The 23,903-nt window shown below is 39.6% G+C and overlaps 1 protein-coding gene across 1 annotated transcript in view; it reads right to left on the reverse strand.

Annotated features, from left to right (window-relative positions):
* The window catches only part of LOC141769746 (transmembrane protein 132C), a 305,459-nt gene that overhangs the window by 68,111 nt on the left and 213,445 nt on the right, over positions 1 to 23,903 (reverse strand). The window contains exon 5 of the mRNA XM_074639133.1: positions 19,150 to 19,345. Coding sequence (XP_074495234.1) covers positions 19,150 to 19,345 — 196 coding nt within the window. The remainder of the gene's footprint in view (positions 1 to 19,149; positions 19,346 to 23,903) is intronic.

The raw sequence follows: 23,903 nt of genomic DNA on the forward strand, positions 1-23,903 counted from the left end.
ATGTCTATACTGTAGCTTGCTGCTCTGTGCACCCAAGGTTTCTTTTTTTCTTGCCACTGTTGCACTGAGTGCATGCTCATGGGGGATCTCTTGTTGGCGCTCTAAATTATAGAGTACGCTCTAGACCTGCTCTATTTGAAAAGTGTCTTGAGATAACTTCTGTTATGATTTGACGCTATATAAAAAAATTAATTGAATTGATTGTGTGTATTTGATATGACAAATGATAAATGACTTTCTCCCAGAACGCCTGCATCTATTATCTGTTCACCTTTTACCTGCCTGAAAAATGTTTTTCTGATGACCTGCTGTCGATGTCCTGCTGTCTTCCGGTTCTGTTTGTTTACCTGAGTCAAACCGTGCCTGTTGCAAACGGTAGCCTTTAGGATCTACCAGTGAGGAGCCTTTTAACCTGCCTGGACCAGCCTGTTGAATCCTCTTCTGGCTCTACCAAAACTGTGCCAGTCTTTGTTGTTGTGGTGGAAGTCAAATTGGACGAAAAGTTGCACGAAACACACACATACAGTTTTCTGCTGACTATATTCTGCTGCGGTGTGAACACAGCGTGTTAGAAAAGACAAAGTCGCAATGTGAGACAGAAACAGACTGACTGAGTAAGGGAAAGGTTGAAGAAAGACAGAGAAAGACGGTGAAAAGAAGAAGAATGTGGTTCGAATATTTAAAGAGGAAGTGGGAGAAAGGAAGGGACATGATGGAGTGAAGAGGGAGGAAAAAAGAACAATGGAGAAAGAGGACAGAGATGGGAGAAGAAGGGGGAAATGTGAAAACAGGAAAAGAAGGATCATGAGGTCTAAATACTGAAGAGGAGGAGGAAGAGGAGGGAAGGTGGGAGGGAGAGAGAGACAGATGAGGGAGGTGACAGCTGGGCGAGCTGCCTAGACAAGATAGAGGTTTTGGACTGTGTGTGTGTGTGTGTGTGTGTGTGCGCGTGTGTGTGTGTGTGTGTGTGTGTGTGTGTGTGTGATATGTCAGGGATAAATGGCTATTATCACTATGACAATGTTAATTACAGCCAGACTATTAGGCCCGAGGAGTGCCGGCTCATTTATTTGGCTGCAACACAGTTGTGTGTGGGCGTGTGCATGTTTGAGTGTGCGCCTATGCCGTCTTTTTTTTTTTAATACTTGTGAGTGTATAAGTGTGTGTATGTGATAGCATCAAATCTATTTGTTAGACAGAGTAATTACTTCAGGCTTTGGCCAAACGCTGAAATGTTTCTTGTGATCTATAAGACTTCAGACTAATCATTACTAACTGAGCTCGAGCCAAATTTCCTCTCTTTCATTGGGAGTTATTTTAAGGCTTTCATAAAATGTTTCTCCCTATGGAATCAAAAGATTATTGGTGCAGTGGTGGAGCTTTTTTTCCCACAATTCCTTGGGAAAATTATTGATTGAGCTTGTGTGCTTTCATCAGACGTTCACACTTTAGAACTACCTAGTGTGAGATAATGTAGAGAGAGATATACAGTAAACATGGTATTATGTATGGGATCAATAAAGGGCCAAAAGAAGTTGAACCTTTAAAATTAAATTCTGAAATAACCTCACAGTTTCTATTTGTACAGTATATCATCTTTTTTATAGACTGTATATGAATGTGTCTTGATTTGTCAACATGTAAAAAACAAAAACACAATCAAGTTTGTAAATGTTTTAAAAAAAGATGAAATCTGCAAATAAATACAGTTAACAAAAAAGCACCCATAAAAGCATTTTGAGAATGCGTAAATAAAATGAATGCATGAATGATTTCAACCTTGAGGTTACACAAAAAGTCCAGGAAAAATAATTGTTTGAGTATACGGTATATTTAAAGTTGTGACCTTGAAAATTAACTTTTAAAGTCGGTGTGTTACGGACGTTATGGAACGCATGAATTCTGTCTTTACAGCTTAATCTGAGGTCTTTAAAGATGATGCTTAATTCATATGTAGAGTTGATGCTATGATGATGTTTAAGTTGATGGTTCAACATATCTATTGCTGGAATAGTCCAACGTTTTGGAAAATATTTAGATTCTATTTTATATTTGCTTTCCACATTACACTTTTGCCTACACCATTGGTTCCCAACGTAGGGGTCACGACACCCACTAGGGGTCGCCAAAGCTTCAAGGGGGATCGCAAGGTGTTCTTAATTTTAAGGGGTGTAAGACAACCTTTTTTTAAAATATACAGTTGGCCTTTATCTCAGCATTTCATTAATTTCTGTGAAGAAAACTAAATTAAATTGTTTTTTATTCACATTTTAAGTTTGAATTATAATTTAAGATATAAACTTAAAAATAAAACCTCACAGGATAAGGGCACAGTGAAAACCTGAACACAAGCCTCATTATTGCCTCGTCCTGCATTAGAAAAGTACACTGTTAAAACAACCAAAGAACTAATAGAACAACGACCAAGCAAAAAAAAAAATATATATACAAACAAAGAATTGTATTTAAAGTGCCTAAAAATAAAACTCATCTCTGTTGCAATATTCACAGGAAATAATCTGCTCAAGGTAGAGAAATGAAGCTTATGCGTAAATTCAGTTAGGGAGACTAGGTGTGCAATCTCATTCATTCTCATTCATTCTGGGTCTCTCGCTCATGGGCTATTAATATGTCAGCTGATTATGGGCGTCTCTCTTTTCAGTGACCAATCAGATCTTGCCATATCTCCCTAAACCAATCACATTGCTGCTGTCAAAAGTTTAAAAACCGTTCTCCTCTATGCTGTTTTCAGTGTCAGTATTCAGCACAAACGGATGCGACCCTCCACCACCCCATCACCTCCAGATTCATCACATCAGAGTAATCCTGCTCCACTTCATTCATTGGATCTGCATCAATCTTCACTACCACCATCACCAGTGTCTAGACCCGGGGGAATAATCCTAAATCCTACTACAGCCTCACTTCCCCCTTATTATTTCACATTGGGTCTAAATCGCCAAAGAATGTTACTATTCATAATTCGTGCACTTTGTAATAAATCACCATTCAATTCATACGAGTCTCTCCTGATTGAAACAAACAAGTACGGACGTTTAGCTGGTTCTTGATAGCTGTGACTGTGAAAGTAATCTGTCTTCTAGTGATTTGTTGGATGTTGCCGCACTGCAAATATGTAGTCAACAGCTTATTTATTTTTTACACTATTATTATTATCAATGTGTTGTGTGAGAACTCATATTCCACTCCCATACAACATTTCACTGCAACTGCCAGCATTTCTAACTTTTGCTTGATATGTCAGTGTTTGTGAGGCATAATTGCATGAACTAGGCACAGCATAATACGTGTAGGCGTACGGAACTGATGAGAGCTGAGAGCAGGCGTAGATGGGAGGGCGTTTTTGAAGGTACTGTTGATCCTTGTGTGACTAATTCAACCACACACTGCACGATGAAACATGTCCAATTGATAACGTCAAGGCAATAAACTCCCAGCTGGTGGGTGGACAACAGTGTAAAGCTTTGATTGTTTTCAGGTACCTGTGTGAAGTGTGGCTGTGTGTGAATCTCAAGCAGGATATTGTTCAAAAAGAACATTGATGCTTAGGTAACCTTCCTCGTTGCTACTGTATAAATGATGGTTAAATGGCACACACACTAAAAATAAACACTGCTATCCATCTCTGTGCCTCAAAGTCACAGTGAAAGAGCAAGTTAAAGTGAATTTAGCTTCCATAAGGTCACGTATTTCAAAGTGTTTGTTGCGTAAAACAAGCATGTTTGTTACGTAACTTTCCTGCATAAAAGTCTGTGCTTGTTCCCCCAGACCATCCACCCAGACCTCCTTCCTACACGGTCTTTCTCACTCTTTATACTACGGCATTTGCTCTGACTGTCTAATACTGACGCGGATGGGTTTACATTGGAGTTTTAGTTCAAAGCCTGATGTGTCTCATACAGACGATAAGTCCCCACAGTCCCTTCATTGGTACCAAAGAGCCGTCGGATGGTTTGTGAACGTAACATCACTACCATATAAGACTGTTGGCCTGCACCTACACCTCCCCGTCCCACGTTTTTAGATCAGGAGATGGAGGATGAGGGTGAAATGAATAAACACACACACTCTGCTAACTACTGGAAGGTCAAGGTCATAGGAGAATTTAAAGCATGTATTTTGTATTTCACTGTGTCTTACTCATACCATACAAGCACCAGACTACAGACATACCTAACCTACATCCTGCCTGAATTTGGAAATATAATTATAATTATTATTGTTTTATTTAATTTTTATTCTTGTTTGAAATAAAGTATATTCAATTCAACTGTCATTCAGATTGAATTACTGTACAATAAGCAGTAAAATAATAAGCTGTATAATGAGACTCATGAGCAAATTTATTTATTCGATAGTTTTTTTTTGTTTCTGTTGCTCTTTTCCCTCGTGAGTTTCTTTTCATATATTTCATTGTTTTGATGTATGAAACCATTTGATTTTTTTCTTTTTTCTTTTAATTGAAATGATACTTCTGTTTGTGATACTCTCTTTGTGGCAGTAACAGAAAGGCTCCTACTCCTACGCTAATTTACAACCAGTCTGAGTATGAACATCAGTTGAAAGTCTACTATGTTGAACATACTGTAGATCAAATCATGTCTGTCAGTCAGGTGGAAAGATTTTCACTGACTGTCCGTATCCTAAACCTCGTCAACTCTGCAGCCAGTGTCGCTGTCTGTCACCACGCTAATTGCAGCTGCTAACGAGATGCTAATGAGCCTGTGGGGGTATCTGGGAGTCCATCGCCCTGTTGCTGGGACAATTAGCACACGCATAACCTACTTCCATTCTGACCCACTGCCAACGTGGAAACCAAGGTTGAATCTATGGACTGACACAATCACCTCACATGCACACACAACGCTTGTGTTTTGCATCACAAACACACCTTTACACACACACACACACACACACACACACACACACACACACACACACACACACACACAGGTGCTAATGGGGCCAAAAGGATAAGTCTTCCTGGGGACAGCGTTTAGATTTGCCAGTGGTAATTATGCACACAGCTAATTAGAGCAGGTAATTAGCCAGAGAGGCTGTTGTTTTAAGACCTTCCTGAAACACAGATTATACAGGTGCAATAACACTGAGTGTTTGTGAACACCTACAGTGTGTCTATGTTTATATATTTATGTATTTGAATGTTTATGTATACTGGTATTTATGTGAGAGACTTTTTGCTTTATTATTGGGTATAAGAAATGTGTATTTGTGGGATTTTGACACTGAATTAACTTTGAATATCGAGATCAACATGTGGCACATACTAATAATTTCAAGCATTTGAAGGGATAATGTACAGCTAGCCGGTCATTGTTGTGAAATAAACCCTGAGAAGGCGATGCGGCAAACCGACGCGAAGCAAAGGGCGATGCAAGGACCCCTCTTTCATCGCCCTGAAGGGGTTTATTTCACAACAATGACCGGCTAGCTGTACATTATACCGCTTATTACACGGCTACTTACTTAAGAAATAAATAATTTACCACAAAAACGGTCCTCCAGAGTCCAACATCAGTACCGCGCTCGTAGCAACAGTCTGTTACAAAGAAATAACAGACCGTAGACCGTTGTGATTGACCAATCAGAATCGAGTATCCAACAAAGCCGTGTAATAAGTCCAATCCAGAATCATAATCAACTAAATGGGACGAACAGATCACGTCATAGTTAGAATTTATTCCTAAAAGCACTGCTGCTAACTGATAGATGTGTTGTCAGCCAAATGAATTAAAGAGTCTTTTATTATTTTGTGTCATTGAGACTCTTTGACTCGTATCCCTGCTGCATGTATGACCTGGGTCCTTTGCTTTTTTTGATCATCTAAAAAAACATCCAATTTGTACTACTGTGGCATTTAGGGCAAGTTGACATGGATAAGAGCATCAGTTAAATGTCTGAAATACAAAATGGAAATGGAAAAAGCAGCTGACATTTGGCTCTCCTCTTCACAAATTTATGAAACGCAAAAAATGCAGAAGGAGATGGAGGGGAAGGGAGAGAGAGACAGAAATGGATGGATGGATGGAGAGAGAGCGGGAGGGGAGAAGGAGGAAAAAAATGGAGGGAGGGGCCTGTGCAAGGAGAGAGAAGTAAAATTGAGAGAGGGAGAGACGAAGAACAGGAGGGAGGAGGGATGAAGACATTTGGTAGATATGAAAGCTAACAGCCCATCCAACCCCCCTACCCCACACACACAAACCACTCTTGCAAAGATCCCAGAAGAATTGTACTTTCAATTTCCAGACCCCTAATTGCATTAGAACTGCCCTGCTCTCGTCTCCTCTCACTCTACTTCTCCTTCTCTACGTCTCTCACTCATCTCTCTCCTCCTCTGAGCTGCACCAGGACTTCCAAGGGACTATTACATGGTGCTCTGCACCTCCACCGGGCCCTCCTCTTTCTCTCCATCTTCCTCTCTCTCTCTCCCATCTGCGCCCACTTCTACCATTTTAGCTTGTCTAATTTCCTCCCTCTCGTGCCATCTCTTACTTTACCCTCTCTTTATTTCTCCATCCTTCTTTCTCTGTGTCTCCTTTTTTCCACTTCTATCAATTAGTCAAACCCCTCCCTCCGTTTTCTGGCTATTCTCCTTCCTGCCAACGCCTATCAATTCACCCAAAATCTAATGCCTTAAAAAAGACGGTCATTTACCGCGCCATCACTCACTGGAATAGCTGCCCTCTTCACATCCGTCAATCCTCTAACAAATCCACATTCAAATACCATCTACGAATACATTACTTAAACAGCTGATCGATAGTCCAGTGTTGGTCATGTATGGTTTTCTTTCTTTGTTTTCTTTGTTTTCTTTGTTCCTTTTTCCCTGATGATGGGCCTTGAGGCTAAAAAAAAAAAAAAAAAGAAAAAAAAAAAAAATTGTGGAAAATTTGTGTATGGATTTGAAATGTATATATGTTTGAAAATTTGAGTGTTATTTGTGTAACACAAATGTGATGTTGTATATAGTATGTATGTGATAAATTAATGTACATGATTTCGGACCCCAGGAAGACTAGCTGGTGCTATTGGTATCAGCTAATGGGGATCCTTTTTAAATAAAAAAAAAAAAAAAAAACCTCTCCCCCCCCTTATCCCTCCGCCCTCGTCCTGCCTATTTCGAACTAGTCGAATTTTTCTTTCTCCTCATTCTCCCTCTGTGTCACGTCATCAATCTGTCTGTTGGTTTCCGCCAACTTCTGTTACTTGTGCTCAGCTAACTCAGCTGATTTCATGTGATGGAGAGTTTCAGTGTGCAAACTGTATAGAATATGTTCTATCTGTATCCTCCTCGCTCGCTCTTCTCTGAGTTTTCCTGACTTCCTTTCCTGGTTTTTGCCTCTTGATGAACCAGCCCGTTCTCCTTTCCAGGGTGTCAAATACCGGCGCTTTGTCACAGCCGTCTGCTTGTGATACCGCCGCAAAAGGTATGAGAAGCACCGGGCTTTCCATTAACTACAATGTAAACTCATCCGCGGCAACAGCAAACGCTCAGAAAATGTCTGAGGTGGAAAAAGTACTCAGATCTTGTCCTTAAGTATAAGAAGCAATACCACAGCGTAGAAATACTCCGTTACAGGTAAGTAAGTCATGCATTTAAATGTCTACTTCAGTAAAAGTACAAAGGTATTAGCATCAACATATACTTTAAGTACCAAAAGTAAAAGAACTCAATATGCAGAATAATGTATACAATATCACTTGATTATGATTATTGATGCAATAATGTGAACAATACTTTATTCTTGCAGCTGGTGAAGGTGGAGCTAATTTGAACTACTTTATAAACTTTATCTGCTGGTCAGCTTGTGGATTTTAATTTTCCCAGGATCAATAATGTTTTATCTAAATCTATAATATTATAATATCATTATAAATAGAAAATAAATATACATCACAATGTATTTTCAATTTATTTTAAAACTTCAGTTTTCAAATAAATGTTGTAGAGGTAAAAGTATAAAGTAGTAGAAAATGGAAATATTCAAGTAAAGTACAAGTATCTAAAATTGTACTTAAGTACAGTACTCAAGTAAATGTTAGTTTCCACCCCTGGAGAAAGTGCGCCGGGAGTGTGGTGACGTAGTTTAAAGAGCGAAAAGACACACTAAAGGCAGTTGGGAATGGTGGTGGAGGGGTTTTTCCTAAACCTAACTCAGCGGTTTTGTTGCATTAACCTAAAGTGACGCCAAGGGGTGGAGTTAAGTGGCAGTATGTGACGAGTTGGTATGAGAACGTGTTGGATGAACTATCAGAAGTTTATTCATTTGTGTGGCAGCGGTTGACCGAAATCTTAAAATGTTCATAGTAAGAAGGTTGCCAGTTTTACCTCCAAGCTGCCACCCTGGTGGCCAGACTCTCCTCTCTCTTTCAGATAGTTGCTGATGTACGCCCGAGCACTCAGTTCCCAGCTGGCCCAGTACAGCTGCTTTAGTGGCCCATGAGGACTTGGTGGTTGGACTAAGCAGCTCCCGGGTGGGATTAAAAGTAACTGAGCATGAAGGAGTCTGTCCTCGGCTTCTGATTTGGTTCATGAAAAAAAGCAAAAGTCAAATCAGCGAATCTTGTCGGAAAACGAGAGCTTTTTTGTCTCGCTCCATTACTCATCTTGTCTCAGTTTATCTCTCCTCACTCTCTCTCTCTCTGGAGTTCATGTCGCAGGTCTCCTACATTTCAGTAGGTTTCACGTGGGCTTTCATTCCAACCACAAACTGCAGTGGGTGATTCCGCTTTTTAGCTTCTCCTCTCTCTTTGAAAATGAAATCAGCGGTCGTGTTTGGGTGGATTAAACACCAGCATACATCGCTCTTTGGCCCACGATTACTCATCCCTCACCTACACTGCATTGGTGACATAATATGAGTGAACAGTGATTACAATAATACTTTCTTTACTCAGGTAATTATAGTGAAGTCATGAGTTTGCTCATTGTAGCAATGCACTGACAACATGAAAGTCTGTGTGATGCAGGCATTTATCCAGGGCACGAAGTGGGCCTGTACTTGGCGTGGCGTAGCGTGACATCTCTTCCTAACTTGACGCGATGTGAACGAGTGAACATCAGATTGTTTCAGTTTTTTCCCAATGAAGTTGTCCTAACCTGCCCCGTGCCTCAGCGAACAGGCTGAGCGACGTGTGTTTCTTGTTTGAAGACGCTGACAGTAACTGACAGTTAATCGATATCACCCTCTCTATGTGATAGAGAATGACGTCGCTCGTAGTATATCAGGACAATTTTTCGCGCTCCATTTGGTAAAGTTCGCTCGGTCGCTGTATGTTAGGTAGAGGTGTAAGCAGTACGAACTTAAAAACTATGTGGGGAGCATCTGGACGAGCCGACGCACGGCACGTTGAGTGGTGAGCAGTGATACAATACAATGTTCACGTCTATTTTGTAAAATATTTAGTGAACTGTTGTGAAGATGCATAGCCCAAGTATTATAATATTATAGCAATGAAATCACAGCTGATTATGACTGACACATTATAACATGCTTAAAGAAATAATGAATAAATAGGAATAAGATGCCGGCCGATAAACACACCAACATGTGAATAAGTACCGAGGGAGTTCCGGCACTTATTTTTTTCCACTACAAGCACTTCATTTATCACAATAAAAAGAGCACAGAAATGTTCTTTTTGCCAGTACCACCATCCCCATCAGTGACTTCTTTGCTAAGCTCTTTGGGAAGTTGGAAAAGTAGTTTCCATAAACATTTTGTTCAGACATTATTGTTATGGCTACAAAGCAATGGAGATGTTTTGCAATGCTGAATACACAATAAGTGACAGGCATTTACAATATATCAGGCGACGAAGAGCAAATGCTTCTTCCTCTGAACAAACACCGCCCGGAGCCAATGTGCCTTTATCCTGCTATTTTCATTGACTTTGCATGCACACATACATTTAGTTAGAAAGTAAGAGTTCCTTCCTCTAGCCTTATACGTTCTGTCATGTTCTAACTTCACCCCCACACTTGTATTCTAGCTTTAAACATCTTCCCCCTCTCTCTTCTTCCTTCCTTCTCTTTTTCTGTTTCTTGTTGACTGATTGGAGCGAGCTGGAGCCGCTCGGTATGGAAATGAACCTGGAGAACAGGACAAGTTCTCAGTGACCCAAATGCATACACACTCACGCTCACGCATACATAGAATATGTCATATGTGTTGATTAATTGGGTGGTTGAAGGCTGGTAACAAGCAAATACCATAACTGAAGAGAAGCAGGGAGGGCATGGGTGAAAAACACAAGACTTGCTGGCTTCTTTAGAAAGTGGAAAAGCTTACAGTGGTGAATAAAACAGCACTATTGGAGGTTAATAGCCAGAATAACAGGGTTGAACTAGTTGAAATATGTGACAGAAGTACCCCTAAAAATGTCAGGAATGCCTTTTAATGAATAAAAATTACGGGAATAATCTTCCATGATTTGATCACTGCCTTGAAAATAAAATATCTCAGGGTAAAGGAAGTATTCTTCGACACTGAATTCCTCTTAATCTCCACATGACTTTTGCAGATAATTCAGGGTTTGATATTAAGTTGTTAAATACAGAATAAGAGAACACCTGACTGTCTGTTGGGCGTAGATGTCTTAATCATTTTATCTGAACAATGAAAATTTATCAACAAAACTTTATGGTTCCTACTTCCTTGTCATGGAGGTGAGGAATTTCTGTTTCTTTTTTGCAGACATGGCAAAGGTCATCTTATCAAATATAGAACATAACTCAGTGTCCGTGACATGAAATAAAAACATAAAAAATAAATACAAAGATAAATAAAAAATAAATTAATAAATAATAAATAATAATAATAATAACAATAATAATAATAATAATAATAAAATAAAATATTTAAAAATTAATTAATTAATAGAAAGAAAAAGAATTTGTTGATTTTATGAGACATCCGAGGAAATCTAAGTTTTAGTTTTTTTAAAACAAAAATACAGGCAACTATACCAAGCAGTTAAAACAAACAGAGATAACCTGGGGAGTGTGTTTATAATATTGATTCCACAGTGTCTTGCTTAATGTCAGTGTAAATTAGCAAGCACAGGTATTAAGACCACTGCTGAGACACACACAGAAAATAAGGGAATTGAAAAAACAATAGCTCGAGACAAAAAGATAAAAAAAATTATCTAGAGGAGGCTGTTTTCTAATAAACACACAGACCGTGAAAATGGTAAATCTATAATTGAGTTTGAAAACTGTGTGTGTGTGTGTGTGTGTGTGTTTGTGCGTGTCTGCTTTCATCACCAGATTATTGACTACTCAGTTTCCTCTTCCTACTTACTGACTTCCTTTTAGAGAGAACCAATCAGAAGAGGCTAATTAAGGAGCCACTTAGCGTAACCGCTCTGCTAAGAGGTCTGCACACACACACACAGTCACACACACACACACACACACACACACACACACACACACGCATAACAAACAGGAGCAGACATACTGTGATGTAAAAGCATGATTACAAAAGAGCACAGGTAATGTTCCAACAAAACTAGATGGGATATGCAGCTTTTCTCTCTACATTTTTACTTCTTTGTCAAAAAAAAACTTCAGACAACGGTAAAGCAGAAAATCTTGCTGCTAACATGAGACACATTTTAATTTAATGTAGGCCCTATTCAAATCAGGCTGATATTATAGAAAGGAGAACATATTTTTCAGTCTGTCTCTCTCCCCCTCAGTCTGAGAGGTTGTGAAACAGCCTCGTTCCAGGCAGAGGTATGTAATGGCGCTTGTAGGGAACATAAAACAACATTATTACTGATCCAATTTATCAGCCGCTGAAATATCTCTAAGAGCAAGGGAAGTATGGCAGGTCCATTTCTGACCTCCCTTTTTCAGTCTGTTTTTACCCCGGCTAACATGCCGGCTTGTTTCGTCCCTCTTCCTCCGTCCATTTGTCTCCATTATTTCGTCTGATGTTCTCTTATTAGTTATATCACAGAGACGGGTAATGTAAATGTAAAGTGTAAACCAGGTAAAGCCAAGGATTCACAGATGGAACTGAAAAAGGGAAAAAAGGGCAAGACTTTTCATTTTCACTAGTAATTACCACATTAACAGGAACACAGAACTGGGTCCCATTAGTACGGGACTCTGATGCTGCCACTTAGCAAACACTGAGACGCTGTCACCAGCAGTCTCAACTCTCCTGTGCTTTGCTGCATTTTGCCGTCTGCAAGGATACAGCATGAACTCACTGAGTATGACTACCTATTGATAGCAACCCCTATGCTTACTGTATTACATACTGTACAGTACTTACAGTTCATGTAGTTTATTACCAGCCGTGACAGCAACGTTGGTATTGTTTTCGCCTTGTGAGTCTTTGTCAGTGTTTATAAACTGGGAAAAAAAAGTTCGGAAACTTGTGTTTGGTCGATTATTTCTGCTAATTGGCATCCAGACAGAACCTGGACTCATCACTGAACATGACATTCCCCCACATGTTCAGGTTCCATTGTCTGTGTTGTCTACACCAGCGCAAACGGGCCTAACGGTGAAGGGCAGTCATTGCAGGCTTCCTGGTAGCCTTGTGAGAATACACTGTTTATCATTGGCAGAGCATTTTGACAAATTTTTCTTGGGCGCTACCCACATAATCAGCTGTGCTGCTCATCCCACAAATGCATGATCCCTACAAGTTGGACATCATTGTGAAGGTAAATAAACAGGCTTTCCAACGATGTAAAATACAATGCCAATTAGCATTGTAACAACAGAGAAATAATCCACCAAACACAAGTTTCCAAACTTTTTTTTCGCAGTTTATTTCTGTCTGTGGACAGATTTTTTTCAGCGTGATAGCGTCGCAAGCGTACAAGATGCAGTCGCAAAACTTCATAGGTGTATAGTTGTGATCAAAATGCAGTTTAAGTTTGAAGATGGGTGTGGTTACGCCCCCACTTTACGACCCTGGCCCAACTTGGCGTCATAAAACTTTATAGTGTGTAGTTGAGATCAAAATGAAGGTAGAGTTCAAAGATAGGTGTTAGTCCGTGCAAGGGCGCCAGAAGTCGGGGGTTAGAAAGTGAGGAAGGAATAAAACAAAGATCACTGGCTAAATATAGCTCATTTAGCTGGAGGAGTGTTAGAACTATTTCAGGGTTGAGGCCATGTATTCATCTGCTGCCTGGTGACCAACATTTTATTTTTATTTTTAGAAATACCCAATTCTGTCTCTACCACTTTATAAGCCTCCATTAAGCTATGCAAATAGCAACTGGGCCAACGGCAATTTGTATTTGTTATATCCCATCACCATGTTGACATAATCTGTGGGCTCTTTCAGACACACTCTGTGACATCCCCAGCCAATGGGAATAAAATCTGAAATTACAATTCACAGACTGTCCAATAGGAATGCATTTAGGGCGGGACAAAGCCATAGCATTAAGAAGCAACAGTGGAATTGTCAGAGCTGTGTATTGTGTGAGGCAAATGGTGGTGGATTAACTATGTTTTTAGCTACGGCTTAAAAATGAATCAAGTTTCACCAAGTTTATGGCCTTTCTCCTTCCTCAAAAATTTCCAGAATCAAGTTTGAAAGGACCGTCTGGGTTAAATAAAAGGAACGTTTCCCACAGAGCCACCATGTTAGAAAAGCATCAATTTTGTTCAATGGCTGGCTGCCGCTGTGGGTTGCCATTCAAAGGATTGACTGCAAGTCCACTTTTCAGCTTGGGGAATTCATATTTTCACTTCTCCAACAGTTTGCACTTCCCCTGTTCCACCCTACTGTTCCCTTTAGGCAATAAATAATAAAACAAAATAATCCACACTCTGCTGCAGCTCAGCAACGGCTCTGTGCGTTAGGTGGTAGACGGTTTGTTTGAGGGGGACAGTGACAAGACTGACACAGCATAGGAAATGTGGTACAATGCAATAACTGTTTCATTTTATTTTGCTGATTGAGGGTTAAAAACTGTAGTAAATTACTCTCATAAAAACGGATGTATATTTTTGTTTAAAAACGCCTAAAATTATTACCCAACATAAATCAGTACTAGCTCCTCAACCATAAAGCTTATATGCATACATTTGGTTATATTTGAAAGGAAAAAAGCTAAGGTGTATGAATAAATTGTAAGTAAACTAAACTATATTACCATGGACATTCCAATGGAGAAGTAATACAAAAATAAAAAATGTTGTCCTCGCCTAGTATAACATCTTAATTTCAAACCATTAAAACCAAGATCCCATCGACAATGATTATGAGGATCAGCAGGACTTCCTGCCAACGCCATCTTGACTATACAAAGTGACTAAATCTGCCGTTTTGGGCCAAAATAACCAAAATAACCTGGGTGAAATATTTTGATAAGAACATACATCTGTGTCAGTGTGAGCAGAGTGCGACTGTAAATGTGAAGTTTGACGGCTATGTCTCACCTGCTGTCTGTTGTGGCTGTGTATGTGATATGAGGTACATTTAAGGTCTGTTGGAGGGCTTGGAAATTCTAATTTCCAACGATATCAAGCATGAAATAGTAGATTTATGATAAAACTATCACAGATCTTTTGATCGCAACTTGTTCTTATATTTACAACGTTTATTTCTGTGCAACTTTATTGTTAAAATACTGCATAATAAGAAATACTTTGGACTACATATACTTGGTTTACGTGTCCTGAAAGCTGAAGACCCCAGGATTTCAAAACGGTATAACAATCATATGTTCTGTACATAGATGGTTATGAAATAGCGATGTTTTGTAACTACTCGGGTTCTAGAGTTTGTTTTCTTGTAATTTTTGTTTGACTTTTTGCAGAAATAATGCACCAGGAACATTATTAGAAAATGTGTCATTGAGTGGACTAATGCTAACAGCTTCATCTTAGTATTGGCTTCAAATGAGAGGTGGCAAAAACAGCTGACAATAAATGAATTGTTTTAATAAAATGTTCCCTCTCAAATCTCACTTCTATCTGTCAGTCTATCTCTGCTTCTATCTCTCTATCTGTCTCCCCCATCCCACTCTCTCTAACTCTTTCTCCTCTCCTCACCTCTGTACTCCTCTCTAAAAGATGAAACCAATTTTTCAGCCCCCGCAGGAGACAAATTACTCCTAATAATCCCTCGTTTCCTGAAGAGGGCCTCTTTCTTTCCCGCTCAGCCAAGAGACCAGAACCTTAATGGATATGCGGAATTAGGAGGAAAATGTCGGAGAGGGCTCGGTAATGACAGGCAGTGTTCTGGTTTTCATTATTGACTTGTAAAGAGAGAACTCACTGCATTACGACATCAGTACTGTTGATAAGCCGACTTTTGATTTGGGAGACGGTAGAAGATGGCTGAGGTGGAGTTGAACCGCCCAGACAGATCAGACAGAGAAATAACGTTTAAAAGCCGGCGCTGAGTGCTCCTGATGCAATTATGTGCGAGGTTTAGTTTCTAGGTTGTTAAAATATGCAACAGCTGTAAAGATCCCAAATTTTGTCACATGGGTGTACTTGTGATATTATACTCTTGTTCTAATCCTCAGATGTGGAATTGTTTAGGAAGGAGGATGCAGGACTTTGTGAAAGCTTTTACATCCGGCTCCCTTTGAAGATTCCAGCTTATAATTTGATTCCTTCCCCTTCCATACTCCGAAGACCCAAAAAACGTTGTCGCTTTCATCTCAATGACCTTTCACAGAGACCCCTCTCAGGGACAGGCACCTTAACCAGCAATCAACACCTGGTCAGATGTTTTGGTAAACAAATCAGGAGGCTGCAATGGCTTGTAATAACAGCAATTTTGATGCTTTTACCAAAAGGAGAGGGGCAATAAAGAGATGGAGGGAGAGAAAATCAAACTGAATATTTGTTTATTTGTTTGTGTGTGTTTGTGTGTGTGTGTGTGTGTGTGTGTGTGCAAAGGCTTTAAGAGTAAAAATACATGTAATTATAATATAGATGTCACATTTTTTTATCTGTTTTGAATAGGGCTGGGTATCGTTTAGACAATTATGACACCAGTACCAATACCAGAGCCCTTAAAGTGATACCAATATCAAAAGAGTATTTCATTTGATACCCATCATGTGAATGGAAGCTGTGTGTGTCATGGATAATAGCAGCCGCTCTGCACTGTGATCATACGTTTTGTTATCGCTTATAACGCCGTCCCATGACCCACGGTGGCAGGACGGCGGCGTGGCGGAGGTATAAAGCCCACTCTCCGGTTCCCCCTCCGGTTAAAACTGTTAGCTCTGTCAGCACCGTTGCCGTTGTTAGCACTGTTCACGCCGTTACCGCTACTATCCGCTGGCTCAACCACTTCTCTGTTGAGATGTGAGCTGCAGTAGTGGGATATGAACGTTGCATTAAATTAAAGAAAGCTTCGTGATTGGCTGTGAGCAACAAAAAGGATTGAATGCAGGTTTCGTTTGACTGGAGAAGTTTCAGAGTCACCTGATCTCAACCCAACTTAACACCTACGGGAGATTTTTGACACGTCAGACAACGCTCTCCATCACCATCATCAAAAAACACCTACAATATGTATTTGTTTTATCTTTGGGAAGAATGGTGTTCATCCCTCCAGTAGGGCTGCAGAGACTTGTAGAATCTATTCTAAGGAGCACTGAAGATGTCATGGAGGCCTGTGGTTACCCAACACTTTAATAAGCCTCTTCAGTTAATAAGCCTCTTCATGTTCATCCTTCATTTTGCCACACATCCTTATAACGAATCCACAGAGAGGATCAAATTGATCATGTTTTTAGATGGAACAAAAACAAACAAAAAAATTGTGTGTTTTACAAATTATAATAATCTAAAAGAAAAAAATAATTAAAGGGTATTTCAATGTCATTTCTGTCAAGTTAGTGGAAATTAATGACACAAAAAGGCTGTCAAAGTTAACGCGATAATGCAAATTAGTTTTAACACCACTAATTACTTAAATGCAATAACACAACTTGCTCAGTTTTAAAGCTGAAAAAGCTGAACATACTGGCATCATACAAAACAAGAAAAACTAAGGAATCCATTGGTATCAACCAGTCATACTAGCTTGTCGCAAAGGAGGCTATAAAACGCTAATTTTGGCGAGGAAAAACTGACAAGGCTATTTTCAAAGGGGTCCCTTAACGTTTGATGTTAAGATATGTGAATTAAAACATAAATATATACATAAATTTGCTTAAAGCAAGCATATATGCCCACTTCTATGTTGATAAGACTATCAAATACTTATCTCCCTTTGAGGTACAGAATGAAAAATGTGTGATTAATATGCGATTAATCACAAACTGCGGACAATCACGCGATTAATCTCAACTAAATATTTTAATTGATTGACAACCCTAAAAAGACATTTCAATACATCATAAGCTCAAGGGGTCAAACTCGTGATCTCATTTTATACTTTAAGCGTTTCACTAATATCCATTGGGCATTTCTTTTTACTGAAACATATATTGAAATGCTTTTGTTTTAGAGAATACAGGAGGATGAGATGTAGCTTTACCCACCCCAGAGCTCCATTCACACGGCCCCCTCTAAAAAAAGCTAGCAAAATCCCAACAGCACTGCTATTTGAAATGAAGGTTTCAAGCTTGCTTTTCCAGTGTGTGTGAAAGAGACAGGGGTTGCAAAAGCCCAGAACAAAATTGGGTTTTCTCACTAGGGCTTTGCTGTTTGAAGGAGGGCTATCAGGCCAGATTAGCTCTACCTCAGTGGTAATGGAACTGGGAGTATTTTGAAAAGCATCCTCCTCCTCACTTTTTAGCCTGAGGTTCTTGGTTGCTGTAGCCAGAGCAGCAATGTCTGTTGTGGGATGTGTCTGTTTTGATCTGTGAATGTATGAAGTAATGGTGGTGATGATGAGAAATGTTACAGATGAAAGCAGACTTTTAATGCAATCTTTTTCCTTCACCTGACCCTGTCTGATAAAAAAGTAAGTACAAGCCCAAAGTCATCATTCTTATGTAAAGGTTAGCTCTCTTTCCCAGACAGGAAGCTTTGAATTTAACTTCCATTCAGACTTTCTGATGGCAACACTATACGCAGAGAAATATGAAGTACAACATGCATAGACATTCGTATTTTAGAAAAGTATATTTCATTTGAAGGTTCATTGTGTCGGATTTAGGGGGATTTATTGGCAGAAATGGTATATAATAAGGATGGGAAAATTTTTACTTCAAACATTTTAATGTATTAATTTAGATATTTTCCAAAGTAAAAGTCCCTAGATGTGTATGATTCAACTTTTTCCCATGGTCTAGTGTCAAAAAAGTTAACAAAAATCGTAATAAATCATAATATCGAATTGCAATACTTGTAGAATTGCAATACTTAGAAATTGCAATACACAATGTACTATCACAGAGGTGTAAATAAAAATGTTTACTTTTTTTTTCTTAAAAGAAATTAAAAAAATAATCAAACCAATGAAGTGATTATCAAAATAGTTGGCAATTAATTGAATAGTTGATCAATTAATCAATTGATCAATTCATCGTTGCATCTATATAACACAGTATGTCTTGCAGAGCAAACGTTAGCTATTCACTTTCTCATATGAGTTGCCTTATTGAGTTGTAATTGGTAATTTGATTACATCACATTATTTCCTCCCTTCTTCCAAGTATGCAAATAATAACTCAATTTTTATTATTTTTGTTGTGAACTAAACTCAAAGTGACACTGAAGTCTAGAACAATAGCGGTTCGGGTCTATATGGAAAGCAGGTTTTTAAGACCTAAAGAGGCAAACTGTGCTTGAGTCTCACCAGGAATGACACCTGCCAGCATGACGCATACACGAGGGAAGCATTAGTGCGTGGGTAGGTGGTTGTGTGCCCATGTATGTGAGTCTGCTCGTCATTTTGAAACCTATAAGGGTGAAACCTGCTGTGTGTGTGTGACCAGGAGGCTTGTAGCAACAGGAGGGGGTAAACAAGCTGACCTTTCCAGCTTTGATCAACCTGGAGGAGGGGGGATGAGCTCAGCAAGAAGGTTAGCAGGAGGAGGGGAAATGGAGGGGAAATAATCTATTCCAGCATAAGAAATGTGTGCTGCTGGGTATGTCAATATGTATGCTCACAGATATCTATATCTCCACTCATCTGTTGAGTCATTCCTTACCTCAGCCAGCGGTACGATTCCCTGTATGTCTGCGTTGCTGATGTAGAGGTGCGAGACTTTCTCCGTCTGCCTGGAAGCCGCCTGCATGCCGGCCGGGTACTCGACGTTCCAGTGTAGAGTCTGGGTTGGCACCAGGTTGATCACGTTATCCACCTCAAAGTCCAGCTGCATCACCTCATATGATGGACTTTCCAATCTACGGACACAGACAGAAACGGGAAAAAAAAATTTAAATTGAAATCTTATACATTTTCTGTTTTAAAAACCTAAATATTGTTTTTGGTATTTCCTGCAAAAACATCCTCTGACGAGCCCTGATAACCACTCTGACTGGCCAGACAATGTAAAGAGTGGCATGTAGTGTTAACTTTGAAAGCCCTAAATAAAACCCTTTCACAATCTTTGGAGCTGAGAAAAAAATCTGTAGTTTACATCCACACTAAGCGTGTACTGTGCTGCCACTTGTGAAAATGTGATTATGATGATAATAATGATCAGGATGATGAAGGGCGATGATGGCGAGGATCTTGGTGATAGAAGTGATAATGATGAGGAGTGCTTCTGCCTTGAGGACTGCGAAGAAGGTGCAAAAGCTATCTGTGTGTGTGTGTGTGTAAGTGGGTGTGGGAGAGAAATGAGGAGTCAAATAATGGCATCCAAAAATAATGAGACATTTTACAGCTCAAAGGATAGAAGCTTTACGCTTCCTCCGAAAAGCCTGCGCAAGTGTGTTTATGTGCCTCTCTCTTTATGTTGGTGAGTGTGTGTAATAATATTATGTTTACAATGCTAATGATGTTGAGCATCAGCACAGACTACACTGTAGTAGCATTGCTCAAGATGTTTTGGATGCAGGCTCATATCTACTTTAGTTTAGCTTAGCTTAAAGACTGAAACAAGGGGACATAGCTAGCCTGGCTCTGTCTGTTGTCAGGCTATCAAATAGGCATTATTGGTCGCTATAAGCCCCATAGATGTGGGTTAATAGGGGCCTACTACACCCAATATTAGGTTTTATCATCTATTCACATGGTAGATCACCGAAAGAAGGTGTAAAAGAACACGACAGCGACCTCTAGCAACTGTAGTGATAATGACAGGAGCAGAAGCAGAAGTCAGGTGCTGTAGTATAGACAGTATGAAACTCCAGGGGTGGAGGTCGGGTGCGCTCGGTGGGACATAAAATACAGGGTTGTCACCCAGGAGGCCAGGTTTTGCATCCTGTGTAGTTGTCTTTGTGTTCACAAGTTTCACTTTCACTTTTGAATCACAGTTATTTTAAGCCAAAACACATTTTTCCCTTAACTTTACTAAGTGGTTTTGTTGCCTAAACGTAAAGAAGCCTTTTTGTCTGTGTTAAAAACGTAACGTTTTATTGGGTTTTACATGTTACAATGTGTTGCTTTGAAATTTCGCTTTCACTTTTACAATGTAGTAGGCGTAGCAGGCCCCTAATGACCAACATCTTTAGTGCTTATAGCGACCGATATGGCCTACTTAATGTCTGATAACAGTTGAATCAGGTGAAAAGTAAGAAATCTGCCAACCAGCACCTCTAAAGCCACTGCGTGAGAGTGATTCCAAGAGACATTATTGATCTGAAAATCATGACAAAGATCAGTCATTATAATAGGAATCTGTTAATAAAACTTCCAGATCATCATTTTCAGATTCAATTTAAACTTTCTACCTGGAAACTACAGCAACTTTAAAAAAAAAAAGAAATCTTGTGTACACTTCTACGTCTCTATTCTGATTCCTACATCCAGAAATTTGTCTGTCATTCTGACTACTTGGATTCCTGTAGCACATCGTGCCTTCACAACTTTGTAGACTGTCATTACCTGCTTCCTGTCTGCCTGTCAGACATCCTAATTCTAGCTGCTGCTAGTGTGAATCCTATCCCGCTGTGTCATTTATCCCCTCAGATATTCTTTGCTTCTCCTTCTTCTAGAAGCCAACAATGGCATAGTTAGGGCTGTGTTTAGGAGTCAGGATTATGGTCACATTCGCAATGAATTCATGTATGAATGACTAAATTAAATAAAATGGCCACACACTGCCATAAAATGCTGTGTTTATTGTGCTTTAAGTCGTAGCACATAGAGCAGAAGCAACACGGCGGGTCTTAAATAAAAACACTATCTGAAATGTGACAGTACATTTCCCCGTGGTCAAGATAGCGGTGAAATATACTCACTTACAGTTCCCAGCGAGTGCAACACAAAAGGTCTCCTGGGTGGGATTTTGGAGATAAGCATTCAACACACACCACAGTCGACTGTTTCGCAGCGTCAAGTGAGATGCTTTGAAAATAATGTAGATACTGTTTTGCAACTGAAAATATCTCTGACTGTATTTTTCATTATTTCCACGTCACTGTCTCTTTAACACACACACATGTCCAGCAGCTAGTGGAACATGAATTAGAAAGAAAGAAGCAGCTGTAAATTGATTTTGGAGCCACCGTTTTGTAGCTCTGTCTTACACACACACACACACACCCACACAGAGATATATAGGGGTTAAAGGTCATGACAAAGCCAATTGCTGGGGGTCTGTGATATCTGGCATGTCTGTGTGGGTGTGTGTGTGTGTGAGTGTGTGTGTGTCTAGGGAGATGGGGTGAGCGATGTGTTACACAGATAGATTAAGGAGAGAAAACTGATGGGTGTCAGCTCCCCTTGACCTCTTCCAGATCCCTCCATCATGCTTGCTTTTCTTTCATCTATCTCTACCCATCTGTCTGCTTCTCTCTGCCTCCCACCAAACCCAACCCGACATCATATTATAGTTATCCCGTCTTTAAACAGAAATGTTGCTTTGGTTTTCTTTCTTTAGTCACATTGAAAGATTTAGGAATAACCACTATTTTACCCCAGCCTCCCTTATCTTTGCTTTATTTCATCATTATTCCATAACTGACTGTTAGTGGGCAGGTGCAAGCTGCTCTTTTCTATTGGCACAGTCAGAAGTTGTGTTTTCTGTAAACATATTTTCATTCGCATTTTGAAGTATCACATTAGAAATAAATATTGCTTTCAATGATTATTTTGCCACATCTGTTAAAGAACTAGCATCTAACTTTGGTTCTCCCCTCTCATCCCCCACCTGTTTCTTCTTCCACATCCCACCAGTTCTCTCTCTCTGAGATCACACAGAATCGACTGTCTGATATTTGGAACTCTTTGAAAAATTCTCATACTTGTGATATGTGTGGTTTAAATATGCATTTTCTTAAGACTCATGCTGACAGCTTTATGCCTCTTCTTCTCCGCTATCTGATCAATCTCTATATCAGGCTTTTCTATCTTCCTCTCTCTGCTCAGATCACCCCCATATTTAAATCTGAGGATCCAGCTCTTCTTTCAAACTGCAGGCCAATATTCATTCTCCAAGTTGTATCAAAATGATTAGAAAAAATCCTCTCTGACAATCATCTTAAAGCAATAACGTCCTCAGTGACTCTAAATATGGTTTCTGCTCTACCTTATCAACCATGTCGGCATTATTATTATTTATCAATGACCTGCCTAATGTGGTTAAATACTCTAATTGTCTAATATATGCTGATGACACTGTCATTTTTCTTTCAGATTCAAACCCTGATGTCATAAATTCAAACTCTCTTCTGATCTTCACTATTTACATGACTGGTTGAAATCTAATCATCTAACTATCAATGTCAACAAAACAGAATTTATGTTTTTTCATTCCCCTCAGAAATCGTTATGTATGTCAGACCCCATTCATTTTGCATATCAAACACTAACCATCACAGAAACCTACAAATATCTCAGCGCATCCCTCGATTCCAACCCGTTCTCACTCCCAACTTGTCAAATACCTCCGCTTTGCCAGTACCCCTCATTATCTGATACTGACGCATGGGGGCACCCTTTAGCATCTAGATGGGACATACCGGGCTTTCAACTAACTCCCATGTAAATCCATTCGCGTCAGTATAAGAAGGTCAAAGCAACTGACGTAGTACAAAGAGCAAGGAAGTCCGTGTTGAGGTTGGATGGATCAAACAAACAGGACTTTCTAGGAGACCACCGTCATGTCCCGTGTGAAACAACGCTGAGCTTTTTGACTACAGTTTTGTTACGTAACTTTTGTACTTATGTAACAAAAGTAGTTATTTTACGTAACAAACTTAGTTATTTGAATCCAAACCGCAATCTTTTCCCAAGCCAAACCAAGTGCTTTTTTTGCCTAACCCTAACCAGGTAGTTTTGTTGCCTAAGTAAACAAAAAAACTGAGTAAATCTAGGTTGGTTATAGTTTTGTTGTCTAAACCTAAACAAGTAAACCTAAAAACTAAGTAAATCTACGTTGGAAGTCTATTTTGAAAAGACACTTTATGCATGTATCAAGCGGAAACTGACACGCCATCCCTGACATGTCCAAAACTGACGCTAGAAGGGTAACTAGAGCGTCATATTTTGAAGCATAGGGCCACTGACCAAGCGGCGGTATCTGACAAGTTGGGAGTGAGAATGTGTTGTTGATTCACATCTCACTTATCAAAACCACATTCATAACTTAACAAAGCTCAACCAGCAATTGCATGTTTATAACAAGATCAGACCATATCTCATCCTCACTGTCTCTGACACATTCTTTCAACAATATCCTACTGTCTACCAATTGGATCCATCACCACGAGGGAAACCATAAACCAATAGAAAGACTAAACAACAGAGCTTATAGGATCCATGGGTAACCTTCCCCCTTGGACTCACCACTGC

This window comes from Sebastes fasciatus, chromosome 6, assembly GCF_043250625.1.
Source record: "Sebastes fasciatus isolate fSebFas1 chromosome 6, fSebFas1.pri, whole genome shotgun sequence".
In the NCBI taxonomy this organism is placed as follows: domain Eukaryota; kingdom Metazoa; phylum Chordata; class Actinopteri; order Perciformes; family Sebastidae; genus Sebastes; species Sebastes fasciatus.